The sequence below is a fragment of the Hemiscyllium ocellatum genome, unplaced genomic scaffold, assembly GCF_020745735.1.
Source record: "Hemiscyllium ocellatum isolate sHemOce1 unplaced genomic scaffold, sHemOce1.pat.X.cur. scaffold_1371_pat_ctg1, whole genome shotgun sequence".
NCBI lineage: Eukaryota > Metazoa > Chordata > Chondrichthyes > Orectolobiformes > Hemiscylliidae > Hemiscyllium > Hemiscyllium ocellatum.
In genome coordinates this window covers 30,150-45,000 of record NW_026867759.1, presented here as the reverse complement: position 1 = coordinate 45,000, position 14,851 = coordinate 30,150, and the positions used below count along the sequence as shown (strand labels likewise).

At 58.4% G+C, this 14,851-nt stretch overlaps 1 protein-coding gene across 1 annotated transcript in view; it reads right to left on the bottom strand.

Annotated features, from left to right (window-relative positions):
• Positions 1-8,237, bottom strand: part of si:dkey-16n15.6 (organic solute transporter subunit alpha) — a 36,585-nt gene extending 28,348 nt beyond the window's left edge. Inside the window, exons 1-5 of the mRNA XM_060822599.1 lie at positions 8,167-8,237; positions 7,381-7,532; positions 5,894-5,967; positions 2,161-2,316; positions 10-121 (exon numbers count right to left, since the gene is read on the bottom strand). Coding sequence (XP_060678582.1) covers positions 10-121; positions 2,161-2,316; positions 5,894-5,967; positions 7,381-7,532; positions 8,167-8,236 — 564 coding nt within the window. The 5' untranslated portion in view covers position 8,237. The remainder of the gene's footprint in view (positions 1-9; positions 122-2,160; positions 2,317-5,893; positions 5,968-7,380; positions 7,533-8,166) is intronic.
• Between the last annotated feature and the right edge of the window lie 6,614 nt (positions 8,238-14,851).

The window sequence follows — 14,851 nt, the reverse complement described above, 5'->3', positions numbered from 1 at the left end:
TTAACTCACGTCTCCATAATCGTATTTCCCGTCACTCCAGAGCACCAGCAGCAGGAAGAAGAGGATTGTCCTGACAACGGATAACTGGAACACCGCGACGGTCATCCAACTCAGATTCACACTCAGCAACACGGCGAGAAAGGTGTGTTACCATCGACCTCATCACCGAATCTCTGACCCCACCTCACCGTGCCAGCACCCCTCATCAACACCCTCTGTACCTCCAGCGCCAAATCTACACCCCCGCCCAAACCGCGTCCCCTCCTCCAGCCCCTATACCCCCTCCCTATCTCCGTCCCCTCCTCCTGCCCCTACACCCCCTCCCTATCTCCGTCCCCTCCTCCTGCCCCTACACCCCCTCCCTATCTCCGTCCCCTCCTCCTGCCCCTACACCCCCTTCCTATCCCCGTCCCCTCCTCCAGCCCCTACACCCCCTCCCTATCTCCGTCCCCTCCTCCTGCCCCTACACCCCCTCCCTATCCCCGTCCCCTCCTCCAGCCCCTACACCTCCTCCCTATCTCTGTCCCCTCCTCCAGCCCCTACACCCCCTCCCTATCCCCGTCCCCTCCTCCAGCCCCCTACACCCCCTCCCTGTCCCCGTCCCCTCCTCCAGCCCCTACACCCCCTCCCTATCCCCGTCCCCTCCTCCAGCCCCTACACCCCCTCCCTATCTCCGTCCCCTCCTCCAGCCCCTCCACCCCCTCCCTATCTCCGTCCCCTCCTCCAGCCCCTACACCCCCTCCCTATCTCCGTCCCCTCCTCCTGCCCCTACACCCCCTCCCTATCCCCGTCCCCTCCTCCAGCCCCTACACCCCCTCCCTATCTCTGTCCCCTCCTCCAGCCCCTACACCCCCTCCCTATCTCTGTCCCCTCCTCCAGCCCCTACACCCCCTTCCTATCCCCGTCCCCTCCTCCAGCCCCTACACCCTCTCCCTATCTCCGTCCCCTCCCCCAGCCCCTACACCCCCTCCCTATCTCTGTCCCCTCCTCCAGCCCCTACACCCCCTCCCTATCTCTGTCCCCTCCTCCAGCCCCTACACCCCCTCCCTATCCCCGTCCCCTCCTCCAGCCCCTACACCCTCTCCCTATCTCTGTCCCCTCCTCCAGCCCCTACACCCTCTCCCTATCTCTGTCCCCTCCTCCAGCCCCTACACCCCCTCCCTATCTCCGTCCCCTCCTCCAGCCCCTACACCCCCTCCCTATCTCCGTCCCCTCCTCCAGCCCCTACACCCCCTCCCTATCCCCGTCCCCTCCTCCAGCCCCTACACCCCCTCCCTGTCCCCGTCCCCTCCTCCAGCCCCTACACCCCCTCCCTATCACCTTCTCACTCTTTCCCTCCCCCCGTTTTGCTCTTTGCTCTCTCTCTCTGTTTACTCTCTCTCTCTCTATTGCTCCCTCTCTGTCAGTCTCCTACTCTGTGTTTCTCTCACTCTCCTTCTCTCTGTCTCTTTCTTATTTTCTTTCCTTCTCGCACTCTGTCGATCGCCCTCAGTCTCCCTCACTCCCTCTCCTTCTCTCTTCCCCCCTTCCCTACTCTCTCATTCCCTCTCCTGCCTCTTCTCTGTCTCTGTCTCTCCCTGTCTGTCTTTGTCTCTCTCTCTCTGTCCCTCCCTTTCTGTCTCTTTCTCTCTCTCTCTCTCTCTCTCTCTCTCTGTCCCTCCCTCTCTCTCTCTCTGTCTGTCTGTCTCTCTCTGTCTGTCTGTCTCTCTCTGTCCCTCCCTCTCTGTTCTCTCCCTCTGTGTCTCTCTGTCCCTCCCTCTCTGTGTCCCTCCCTCTCTGTTCTCTCTCTCTGTCTCTTTCTCTCTCTCTCTCTCTCTCTGTCCCTCCCTCTCTGTCTCTATCTCTCTGTCCCTCCCTCTCTGTCTCTCTCTCTCTCTCTGTCCCTCCCTCTCTGTTCTCTCTCTCTGTCTCTCTCTGTCCCTCCCTCTCTGTTCTCTCTCTCTGTCCCTCCCTCTCTGTTCTCTCTCTCTCTGTGTCCCTCCCTCTGTCCTTCCCTCTGTCTCTCCCTCCCTCTCTCTCTCCCTCCCTCTCTCTCTCTGTCCCTCTCTCTCTCTGTCCCTCTCTCTCTCTGTCTCTTTGTCCCTCCCTCTCTCTGTCTGTCTGTCTCTCTCTCTCTGTCTCTCTCTGTCCCTCCCTCTCTCTCTGCGTAGAGACACTCACCTGTTGATAGTGATCAATGGCAGGCAGCAGCAGCAGCAGCATGGGAAGGGATTGGGGGAGACCAGCTGTCCATTCAGCAGCTCCAACATCCGCCTCTTCCCACCAAAGAAATCCCTGATCAGCCCCAGGAACTTCCAAAGGGTGATGGAGTGGTAGCTGAGGGAAGGAGAGAGAGAGAGAGAGGGAGAGACTCACTCAGAGAGCTGGGCGTGTGCGAGGACTGAGGAAATAGGATTGGAAACATAAGTTGGAAAACCGAGATTTCGATTATCGTGTTGAAGTTGTGAAAGTATTGTTTGCGCCGGAATGGAAAAGGGGAAGGATATGGTTCCATTTTCCACATGAGCAGATGAAGGTTTCTTTTGAGAAGCTGGACTGACTACATCTGTCGAGTATGGGAACTCGAGGCCAGACCTAGGTCCAGCTGACCGGCTGCCAACTTCACGACCATGTGATCCCAGATCAGCCGAGGGAATGGCGAGCAAGCCCCTCGTAGGTCCGTACGAGTCGGAACCCAGATCCGCGATATTCCCGCTCGGCCTGTTCTGTTGGCGAACAAACGCGCGTGGCGTTGGAATTTTTTAAAAGCCTGCACGTCAGCCATGAGCGACTGGGGCAGAGATGACAGGCTGCAAACGGTAATCTCAGCGGCTCTGACAACATCCAGGGAGAGAGAGAGAGAGGAAGGGAGTGAACCTTTTGGGTCCGGTGACCCTCTATCAGTTCAGAACCGAAGAACATTACAGCACAGTACAGGCCCTTCGACCCGCGACGTTGCGCCAACCTGTGAAATTAATCTGATGTCCATCTCACCCACAGCGTCCATTATTATCCATACATATGTCCAACGCCCATTTAAATGCCAGAGAGTCTGCTACACCCTGACTACTCTCTGAGTAAAGAAACTACCTCCGATGTCTGTCCTATATCTACAACCCCTCAATTTAAAGCTATGTCCCCTCGTGCTAGCCATCACCATCTGAGGGAAAAGGCTCTAACCCTCTGATAATCTTCTACGTCCCAATTAAGTCACCTCTCAACCTTCTCTCTAACGAAAACAGCTTCCGTTCCCTCAGCCTTTCCTCGTAAGACCTTCCCTCCATACCAGGCAACATCCTGGTAAATCTCCTCTGACCCCTTTCCAACACATCCACATACTTGCTATAACGCGGTGACCAGAACTGCACGCAATACTCTAAGTGCGGCCGCACCAGAGTTTTTGTACAGCTGCAGCATGACCTGGTGGCTCCGAAACTCAATCCCCTTTACCAATAAATGCCAGCACACCAGAAACCTCTTAACATGCAGAGACGGGGAGAATTTGCAAACGTGCTCAAGGCTGGAATTGAACTCGGCTCCCTGGCGCTGTGAGGCTGCAGTGCTCACCGCTGAGCCACCCCCTAAGAGAGGGCACTGGATTCGAAACCCTGACTCCGGTTTCTCTCCGCTGATGCGGCCGGATCTGCTGAGTTTCCCCAGCGACGTCTGTTCTCGTTTCGGAGTTCCCAGCGCCCATGGTTCGGTTGGATTTCTGCGTGTTGTTCTGTCCCTTCCATTTGGATGCAGAACTGGCTCGAAGGTAGAAGACAGAGGCTGGCGGTTGTGACTTCTGAGCAGATTTGTAGCTCAGGTTGGGGTTGTGGCTGGTAGGCTTGCTTGCTGAGCAGACGTTTCGTCACCGTTCTAGGTAACATCATCAGTGAGCCTCCTGATGAGGCGCTGGTGGTAGGGCCCACTTTCTATTTATGTGTTTAGGTTTCTTAAGGTGGGTGATATCATTTCCACTTCTCTTTTCTCAGAGGATGGGAGATGGGGTCCAAATCGATGTGTTTATTGACGGAGTTCTGGTTGGAAACGCGAGGCCTTGAGGAATTCTCGTGCGTGTCTTAGAGGGTGGTGGTGGAGGGTTGTTTTTCAGACTGGAGGCCTGTGTCCAGCAGTGTTCCCCAGGGATCGGTGCTGGGTCTACTGCTTTTCATCATTTATATAAATGATTTGGATGTGAACATAGGAGGTATAGTCAGTAAATTTGCAGATGACACCAAAATTGGAGGCGTAGTGGACAGCGAAGAGGGTTACCTCAGATTACAACAGGACCTGGACCAGATGGGCCAATGGGCTGAGAAGTGGCAGATGGAGTTTAATTCAGATAAATGTGAGGGGCTGCATTTTGGGAAAGCAAATCTTAGCAGGACTTATAGGTAAGGTCCTGGGGAGTGTTGCTGAACAAAGAGACCTTGGAGTGCAGGTTCATAGCTCCTTGAAAGTGGAGTCGCAGGTAGATAGGATAGTGAAGGCAGCGTTTGGTATGCTTTCCTTTATTGGTCAGAGTATTGAGTACAGGAGTTGGGAGGTCATGTTGCGGCTGTACAGGACATTGGTTAGGGCCACTGTTGGAATATTGCGTGGAATTCTGGTCTCCTTCCTATCGGAAAGATGTTGTGAAATTTGAAAGGGTTCAGAAAAGATTGACAAGGATGTTGCCAGGGTTGGAGGGTCTGAGCTACAGGGAGAGGCTGAACAGGCTGGGGCTGTTTTCCCTGGAGCGTCGGAGGCTGAGGGGTGACCTTATAGAGGTTTACAAAATTATGAGGGGCATGGATAGGGTAAATAGACAAGGTCTTTTCCCTGGGGTGGGGGAGCCCAGAACTAGAGGGGCATAGGTTTAGGGTGAGAGGGGAAAGATATAAAAGAGACTTAAGGGGCAACTTTTTCCCCCAGAGGGTGGTACGTGTATGGAATGAGCTGCCAGAGGATGTGGTGGAGGCTGGTACAATTACAGCATTTAAGAGGCATCTGGATGGGTATATGAATAGGAAGGGTTTGGAGGGATATGGGCCGGGTGCTGGCAGGTGGGACTCGATTGGGTTGGGATAACTGGTCGGCATGGACGGGTTGGGCCGAAGGGTCTGTTTCCGTGCTGTACATCTCCAAGACTCTCTATGAATGAAAGTTAGTGGGAGTTTCTTTATCCTCAGTTTGTCGTGTTAGGCAGGAGTTGACCATCCTAATGACTGTTACAAAGATTGGGTCTTTTTCATTGTTTGAAGTAGTTATAACAGTGGGCTCAAATAAATGAAGAATTTCTTCGCACAGAAAAAGGGGTAACTTTAGGGTGGAAGGTCAATGATTGGAAAGCAAAGAGTAAGTGGGAAATGGATTGGATCCATCGGGATGGTGTAGAGTGGGAGTGAACGGGAAGGGGTTTGGGTCCATTGGGACGGTGTAGAGCGGGAGTGAACAGGAAGGGGTTTGGGTCCATTGGGACGGTGTAGAGCGGGAGTGAACAGGAAGGGGTTTGGGGTCCATTGGGACGGTGTAGAGCGGGAGGGAACGGGAAGGGGTTTGGGTCCATTGGGACGGTGTAGAGCGGGAGTGAACGGGAAGGGGTTTGGGGTCCATTGGGACGGTGTAGAGCGGGAGGGAACGGGAAGGGGTTTGGGTCCATTGGGACGGTGTAGAGCGGGAGGGAACGGGAAGGGGTTTGGGTCTATTGGGACGGTGTAGAGCGGGAGGGAACGGGAAGGGGTTTGGATCCATTGGGACGGTGTAGAGCGGGAGTGAACGGGAAGGAGTTTGGGTCCATTGGGACGGTGTAGAGCGGGAGTGAACGGGAAGGAGTTTGGGTCCATTGGGTGTAGAGTGGGAGTGAACGGGATTGAGTGTGATTTGACCAGTATCCTGTGTGTGGCGAGCGGTCTCCCATCCCCTTGTCCGGCCCTGAAATACTCACATGGAGGCGACAAAGCTGCAGAGGGAGGCGGATCTGGGAATGTACATGGCAATCAGGGAGGTGACCGCAAACACCTAGGGAGAGAATCCGGAGATATTAGTGGATGGGGTCAGTGAGGGGAGACGGCTAACTCTCTCCAAGGCAGGATGGGCCAAGGACATCAGCATGATGGTAGGGGTGGGAGGGACGGAGGTCAAGGTGAGGGAGGGATGGAGAGGATGAATGGAGGGGAGAGTGGTGGAGAAGGGAGGGGAGTGGGGGAAGAGAGAGAGAACGGGGAAGTGTGAGCAAGTGGGGAGACGGGGGGGATAGAGGGGAGTGTGGATTGGACAGAAAGTGGGTTGAGGGAGTCTGGGTTGGATGGAGGGAGGTGTAGGATGAGGGAGAGTGGGTTGAGGGGGGTGGAGGATGAGGGAGAGTGGGTTGAGGGGGGTGTAGGATTAGGGAGAGTGGGTTGAGTGGGGTGTAGAATGAGGGAGAGTGGGTTGAGGGGGGTGTAGGATGAGGGAGAGTGGGTTGAGGGGGTGGAGGATGAGGGAGAGTGGGTTGAGGGGGGTGTAGGATTAGGGAGAGTGGATTGAGGGGGTGTAGAATGAGGGAGTGTGGGTTGAGGGAGGTGTAGGATGTGGGGGAATATGTTGAGGGACTCTGGGTTGGACAGAGATGAGTGTGGGTTGAGGGGTGTTTAGGATGAGGGAGAGTGGTTTGAGGGGAGTGTACGATGAGGGAGAGGGGGTTGGGGGTGTAGGATGAGGGAGAGTGGGTTGAGGGGGGTAGGATGAGGGAGAGGGGGTCGAGGGGGGTGTAGGATGAGGGAGAGGGGGTCGAGGCGGGGTGTAGGATGAGGGAGGGTGGGTTGAGGGGTGTGTACATTGAGGGGGAGGGGTATGGGGGCTGGAGGAGGAGGGGGAGGATTATGGGGGGTGTAGGATGAGGGGTAGGGGTATGGGGGGTGGAGGAGGAGGGGGAGGATTATGGGGGGTGTAGGATGAGGGGGAGGGGTATGAGGGGGGTGTAGGATGAGGGAGGGTGGGTTGAGGGGTGTGTACGTTGAGGGAGAGGGGTATGGAGGAGTATAGGATGAGGGGGAGGGGTATGGGGGTGTAGGATGAGGGAGAGGGGTATGAGGGGGGTGTAGGATGAGGGAGGGTGGGTTGAGGGGTGTGTACGTTGAGGGAGAGGGGTATGGAGGGGTATAGGATGAGGGGGAGGGGTATGGGGGTGTAGGATGAGGGAGAGGGGTATGAGGGGGGTGTAGGATGAGGGGGAGGGGTATGAGGGGGGTGTAGGATGAGGGAGGGTGGGTTGAGGGGTGTGTACGTTGAGGGAGAGGGGTATGGAGGGGTATAGGATGAGGGGGAGGGGTATGGGGGGGTGTAGCATGAGGGAGGGTGGAGGCTCTCACCAGGTAGAGGGTGGGTCGAGGGGGGTGTACGATGAGGGGGAGGGGTATGAAGGGGGTGTAGGATGAGGGTGGGGGCTCTCACCGGGTAGATCCCCAGGATCCAGAGGCTGAGCCGCCTACGTTTCGATGTCCGGATATTCCGAAGGAGGAAGCCCATCTCCTCCAGGAAGAGGATGAGGATCAGGAAGGTGAGCACAGCCGGAATGATGAAGATCCACAGGTCGGACTGAATGGCTGTGAGGACAGATCAGGGACAGAGGGTCAGGGAGAGCACGGAGCACCCAGCTCCCTCAACACTCGCTTATCCCTCACATTCACACCCCCTCACCCCCCCAATACAATCACTCAACTCATATTCCCAACCACTGGGGCTTTATCCCAACTCCCCCCTCTGGGTCTTTATCCCGTTCCCCCCCTCTATCCCCGTCTCCCCCCTCTGGGTCTTTATCCCGTTCCCCCCCTCTATCCCCGTCTCCCCCCTCTGGGTCTTTATCCCGTTCCCCCCCTCTATCCCCGTCTCCCCCCTCTGGGTCTTTATCCCGTTCCCCCCCTCTATCCCCGTCTCCCCCCTCTGGGTCTTTATCCCGTTCCCCCCCTCTATCCCCGTCTCCCCCCTCTGGGTCTTTATCCCGTTCCCCCCCTCTATCCCCGTCTCCCCCCTCTGGGTCTTTATCTGAGGGGGATCGGGATCGTAACTTGGATCCTCCCAGTCCCTCCCTGCTGCCCCAAGAGTCCGTTCCTGGGCCAGCCCTAGGGGAACATTCTGGGAAGCCCGCTCTCCTATCCCCTCATCCCAGGATCGTCTGGTGTCCTTTTCCCGGGAGCACAGGGCCTCCGGGACTCACCCCCAGGCCTGGAACCTGCGTACCTTGGAAGAACTGGCCGGATACTGGGATCTCTCCATCCGAGAGTGAGCAGTTGAACGATTTTGAGCTCATGGTGCTGGGTTGGCGAGGGGGTTGGGGAATCCTGTTCGGGTGCTCTCGGCGTGGTATTCCTGGCCGGATGCTTCCTGGTTGAAGGATCGGTTGGATATCCTGATCCCAGAGTCAATGATTGACTTGGTGTACTCAGGTGTAGTCAATGACAGGTAACCGTCCGGGGCTGACCTTCAAACTCTCTCAGGTAACTAGGCCAGACTGCCCTTAAAGGGGAAGGGCTTCAGCCACAGGGTCAGGGGGGTGCAGTCATTACACTTCGCACGGAGCTGACGTTACAGGCAGAACCTTCTCCCCACTCCCCCCACGCACACAACCCCTCGGTCACCCGGGGGCTTCTCTATCTCTATCTCCGTCACGTCGCCTCAGGCTGTTTGACTGGGATAGCACAGGCAGACTGAGACAGGCATGGACACGTGTACAGGTGGAGACGCAGAGATGTACAGGCAGACAACGACCGGGCACACAGGCGCACACACAGACACACAACAACTGACACACAGACTCTCACAAACACAGATATACAGGCATTAACTTACACACACACACACACACACACACACACAATGTCGGAGCTACAGACACACACAGAGAAACAGATTCATAGAAACACAGACTGACACACAAACACAGACTGACACACAGTCAAACATAGACTAACACACAGACTGACACACGCTGACACAGACAAACACAGACTGACACACGCTGACACAGAGTCAAACACAGACTGACACAGAGTCAAACACAGACTGACACAGAGTCAAACACAGACTGACACACAGTCAAACATAGACTAACACACAGACTGACACACAGTCAAACACAGACTGACACACAGTCAAACACAGACTGACACACAGTCAAACACAGACTGACACACAGTCAAACACAGACTGACACAGTCAAACACAGACTGACACACAAACTCAGATTCTTATAAACACAGACTGACACACAGTCAGACTGACAAACACACACAGTCAAACACAGATTCGTATACAGCCTGATGAAGACACATACACACACACAAACCAACCAAAACACGGACTGACACACAATACACGGACTCAGACACAAACCAACACACCCACGCAAACGGACATAAACATACACAAGCACCCAGACTGATATTCAAACACACACCGACTGGCAGGCAACCTGTTACACACGCTCCCCCCGAGGCACACTGAACACACAGTCAGAAACACACACACACACACACCCACAGACATGTGGACCCTGCAGGGACAGTGACACATCTGCATTTGACCTGCTTCCTTCCCCAAGCAGCAACCTACACTTCAGACAGGATCTGGGAGGGAGGGGGAGGGGGTGTAGGGGCTGGAGGAGGGGACGGGGATAGGGAGGGGGTGTAGGGGCTGGAGGAGGGGACGGGGATAGGGAGGGGGTGTAGGGGCTGGAGGAGGTGAGAGAGATAGGGAGGGGGTGTAGGGGCTGGAGGAGGTGTAGGGGCTGGAGGAGGTGACAGAGATGGGGAGGGGGTGTACGGGCTGGAGGAGGGGACAGAGATAGGGAGGGGGTGTAGGGGCTGGAGGAGGTGTAGGGGCTGGAGGAGGTGACAGAGATGGGGAGGGGGTGTACGGGCTGGAGGAGGGGATGGGGATAGGGAGGGGGTGTAGGGGCCGGGGGAGGTGTAGGGGCTGGAGGAGGTGACAGAGATGGGGAGGGGGTGTAGGGGCTGGAGGAGGTGACAGAGATGGGGAGGGGGTGTAGGGGCTGGAGGAGGGGACGGGGATAGGGAGGGGGTGTAGGGGCTGGAGGAGGTGTAGGGGCTGGAGGAGGTGACAGAGATGGGGAGGGGGTGTACGGGCTGGAGGAGGGGACGGGGATAGGGAGGGGGAGTAGGGGCTGGAGGAGGGGACGGAGATAGGGAGGGGGTGTAGGGGCCTGGAGGAGGGGACGGGGATAGGGAGGGGTAGGGGGTGACGGGGATGGGGGGGTGTAGGTGATAGGGAGGGGGTGTCGGGGATAGGGAGGGGGTGTCGGGGATAGGGAGGGGGTGACGGGGATAGGGGGAAAACGGGATAGGGACGGGGTGACGGGGATGGGGGGGAACGGGATAGGGAGGGGGTGTAGGGGCTGGAGGAGGGGACAGAGATAGGGAGGGGGTGTAGGGGCTGGAGGAGGGGACGGGGATAGGGAGGGGGTGTCGGTGATAGGGAAGGGGTGACGAGGATAGGGAGGGGGGTGACGGGGATGGGGAGGGGGTGATGGTGATAGGGAGGGGGTGACGGGGATGGGGTGACGGGGATAGGGAGGGGGTGACGGGGATGGGGAGGGGGTGACGGGGATAGGGAGGGGGTGACGGAGATAAGGAGGGGGTGTAGGGGATAGGGAGGGGGTGTCGGTGATAGGGAAGGGGTGACGAGGATAGGGAGGGGGTGACGGGGATGGGGAGGGGGTGACGGGGATAGGGAGGGGGTGACGGGGATGGGGAGGGGGTGTAGGGGATAGGGAGGGGGTGACGGGGATGGGGAGGGGGTGTAGGGGATAGGGAGGGGGTGTCGGTGATAGGGAAGGGGTGTCGGGGATAGGGAGGGGGTGACGGGGATAGGGAGGGGGTGATGGTGATAGGGAGGGGGGTGACGGGGATAGGGAGGGGGGTGACGGGGATGGGGAGGGGGTGACGGGGATGGGGAGGGGGGTGTGCAGTGAGGGGGTGACGGGGATAGGGAGGGGGTGACGGGGATAGGGAGGGGGTGACGGGGATAGGGAGGGGGTGACTGGGATAGGGAGGGGGTGACTGGGATGGGGAGGGGGTGACGGGGATGGGGAGGGGGTGACTGGGATAGGGAGGGGGTGACGGGGATAGGGAGGGGGTGACTGGGATAGGGAGGGGGTGACGGGGATAGGGAGGGGGTGACTGGGATAGGGAGGGGGTGACGGGGATGGGGAGGGGGGTGTGCAGTGATCTGGGTGACCTGCACCAACACTGGAATGACACAGGTCAGGGACGAAGGGTCAGGAAGTTTCCCCGTGCTGTCGCTGCCCGGTCGAGTGAAAGGGCCGGGATTATAGAGACAAAACTGGGATTAGGCCGCAGTTGTCAGGGCCAGCGTGTGTGTGTGTGTGCGGTCAGCAGGTCTGTCCCCCCTCCCTCAGCCCAGCCTGCTGATTCAGCAGGACACTTCTGTGAGACCAGCAGTTCCCTCCTCACGCGCTCCCCTCCTTCCCGAGAGTTCGGCGTTCAGGGAACGGGCCGGATAAATGGGGCTGGGGACGTCCCTTCGCTGACACACGAAGCAGGGCCGGGTCAGACAGGAGCTGGACGGGGGATCACTCACCATGCCTGGGACGAAAGGTAAGGGGTGCAGGGGTCAGGCGCCTGTCCCTGTGCAGTTACCCCCCCCCCCCCCCCCACAATGCAGGGGCTTTGCGAAGGAGCAGGGGGTGGGGGAAGGGCGCGGGTTGGTTAGTCCACATCGATCGTAACCCACTCGTGGGCAATTCAACCATCGAGGCATCACAACCGGCATTAAACCTCACTCCCCTCCACAATGGTAGGGGGACAGTGTAGAGGGAGCTTTACTCTGTCTCTAACCCCCTGTCCCTGGGAGGGTGTGATGGGAGGACAGTGTAGAGGGAGCTTTACTCTGTCTCTAACCCCGTGCTGTCCCTGTGAGTGTTTGATGGGGGGACAGTGTAGGGGGAGCTTTACTCTGTATCTAACCCTGTGCTGTCCCTGGGAGTGTTTGATGGGGGGGACAGTGTAGAGGGAGCTTTACTCTGAATCTAACCCCGTGCTGTCCCTGGGAGTGTTTGATGGGGGACAGTGTAGAGGGAGCTTTACTCTGTATCTAACCCCGTGCTGTCCTTGTCCCTGGGAGTGTTTGATGGGGGACAGTGTAGAGAGAGCTTTACTCTGTATCTAACCCCGTGCTGTCCCTGGGAGTGTTTGATGGGGGGATAATGCAGAGAGAGTTTTACTGTCAGTTTAGAAGAGTAGAGTGAGCCTGTCCCCTTGTATGAGGGTGCGTGGGGAACACCGAAACGTCCCAGTTCCTGGTGAAATACCTGGGAGGGTGAGTTTGTGGTTACTCACGGACAGTCAGACAGATAACCCACACACCGGTCTGTCAAACAACGGGCTTTTATTTCAGACGTCATTCATTGCTGTCTCTGTTTCCTCACAGGATTCAAGTCCGAAAAGAGATTATCAACAAAGGTACGCTTGGCCCCCGATTTTCTTCGGTGTCCCAGTGAGGGGGTCAGGGTTCCAGGGGGGACTGGGACGGTCAGATCCCAGAGTCCCCCGGCTGTGATACAGGCTGGTGCAGTGGGAGGTTGGCTCGGTCACCTTTGTTATAGAGGGAGCTTTACAACAGTGACAGCTCTCCCAGTGCATCTGCTGGCCCTGGCCCTGGCCCTGGGAGGGGGTGATGGGGGGGGACAGTGTAGAGGGAGTTTTCCTCTGTAGCTAACCCCGTGTTGTCCCTGGGAGTGTTTGATGGTGGACAGTGTGGAGGGAGCTTTACTCTGTATCTAACCCTGTGCTGTCCCTGGGAGTGTTTGATGGGGGACAGTGTAGAGGGAGTTTTACTCTGTATCTAACCCCCTGTCCCTGGAAGGGTGTGATGGGGGGACAGTGTGGGGGGGGGGGGGGGGGGGGTGTACTCTGTATCTGACCCAGTAGTGTCCGTGCCTCTGTCCCTGGGAGGGTGTGATGGGGGGGACAGTGTAGGGGGGGGGCGTGTACTCTGTATCTGAGGCAGTAGTGTCCGTGCCTCTGTCCCTGGGAGGGTGTGATGGGGGGACAGTGTAGAGGGGGGTGTGTACTCTGTATCTAAGGCGGTAGTGTCCGTGCCTCTGTCCCTGGGAGGGTGTGATGGGGGGACAGTGTAGAGGGGGGGGTGTACTCTGTATCTGACACGGTAGTGTCCGTGCCTCTGTCCTGGGAGGGTGTGATGGGGGGGGACAGCGTGGGGGGGTGTACTCTGTATCTGAGGCGGTAGTGTCCGTGCCTCTGTCCCTGGGAGGGTGTGATGTGGGGGACAGTGTGGGGGGGGTGTACTCTCTATCTGACCCGGTAGTGTCCGTGCCTCTGTCCCTGGGAGGGTGTGATGGGGGGGACAGTGTGGGGGGGGGTGTACTCTCTATCTGACCCGGTAGTGTCCGTGCCTCTGTCCCGGGGATGTGTGATGGGGGGTACAGTGTAGGGGGGGGTGTACTCTGTATCTGACCCGGTAGTGTCCGTGCCTCTGTCCTGGGAGGGTGTGATGGGGGGGAAGAGTGTGTGGGGGGGTGTACTCTGTATCTGAGGCGGTAGTGTCCGTGCCTCTGTCCCTGGGAGGGTGTGATGGGGGGGACAGTGTAGGGGGGGGCATGTACTCTGTATCTGAGGCGGTAGTGTCCGTGCCTCTGTCCCGGGAGGGCGTGATGGGGGGACAGTGTGGGGGGGGGGGGGGTGTACTCTGTATCTGAGGCGGTAGTGTCCGTGCCTCTGTCCCTGGGAGGGTGTGATGGGGGGACAGTGTGGGGGGGGGGGGGGTGTACTCTGTATCTGAGGCGGTAGTGTCCGTGCCTCTGTCCCTGGGAGGGTGTGATGGGGGGGACAGTGTAGGGGGGGGCGTGTACTCTGTATCTGAGGCGGTAGTGTCCGTGCCTCTGTCCCGGGAGGGTGTGATGGGGGGACAATGTAGAGGGGGGGGGTGTACTCTGTATCTGACCCGGTAGTGTCCGTGCCTCTGTCCCTGGTAGGGTGTGATGGGGGGGGACAGTGTGGGGGGGGGGGGGGGGGGGGGTGTACTCTGTATCTGACACGGTAGTGTCCGTGCCTCTGTCCTGGGAGGGTGTGATGGGGGGGACAGCGTGGGGGGGGTGTACTCTGTATCTGAGGCGGTAGTGTCCGTGCCTCTGTCCCTGGGAGGGTGTGATGGGGGGGGACAGTGTGGGGGGGGGGGTGTACTCTCTATCTGACCCGGTAGTGTCCGTGCCTCTGTCCCGGGGGGGTGTGATGGGGGGGGACAGTGTAGGGGGGGGTGTACTCTGTATCTGACCCGGTAGTGTCCGTGCCTCTGTCCCTGGGAGGGTGTGATGGGGGGGGACAGTGTGGGGGGGGTGTACTCTCTATCTGACCCGGTAGTGTCCGTGCCTCTGTCCCTGGGAGGGTGTGATGGGGGGGGGGACAGTGTAGGGGGGGGTGTACTCTGTATCTGAGGCGGTAGTGTCCGTGCCTCTGTCCCTGGGAGGGTGTGATGGGGGGACAGTGTGGGGGGGGGGTGTACTCTGTATCTGACCCGGTAGTGTCCGTGCCTCTGTCCCTGGGAGGGCCCCCCTGCTGGGTACTGACCGTGTCTCTCTCTGATTGGGTGCCAGGGGCCGAGGGAGCAGCCAGAGGAAGGAGATCAAGAAGGGCAAACAGAGGAAGACCGAGGTGGGTCACCCCTCCCCCCAACCCACACCCACACCCCCCCCATACCCCACTCCCCCCACACCCACACCCCCGGTACCCGGGTGTTTATACACCCCCCCCGTCGCCCGGTACCCGGGTGTTTATACACCCCCCCGTCGCCCGGTACCCGGGTGTTTATACACCCCCCCGTCGCCCGGTACCCGGGTGTTTATACACCCCCCGTCGCCCGGTACCCGGGT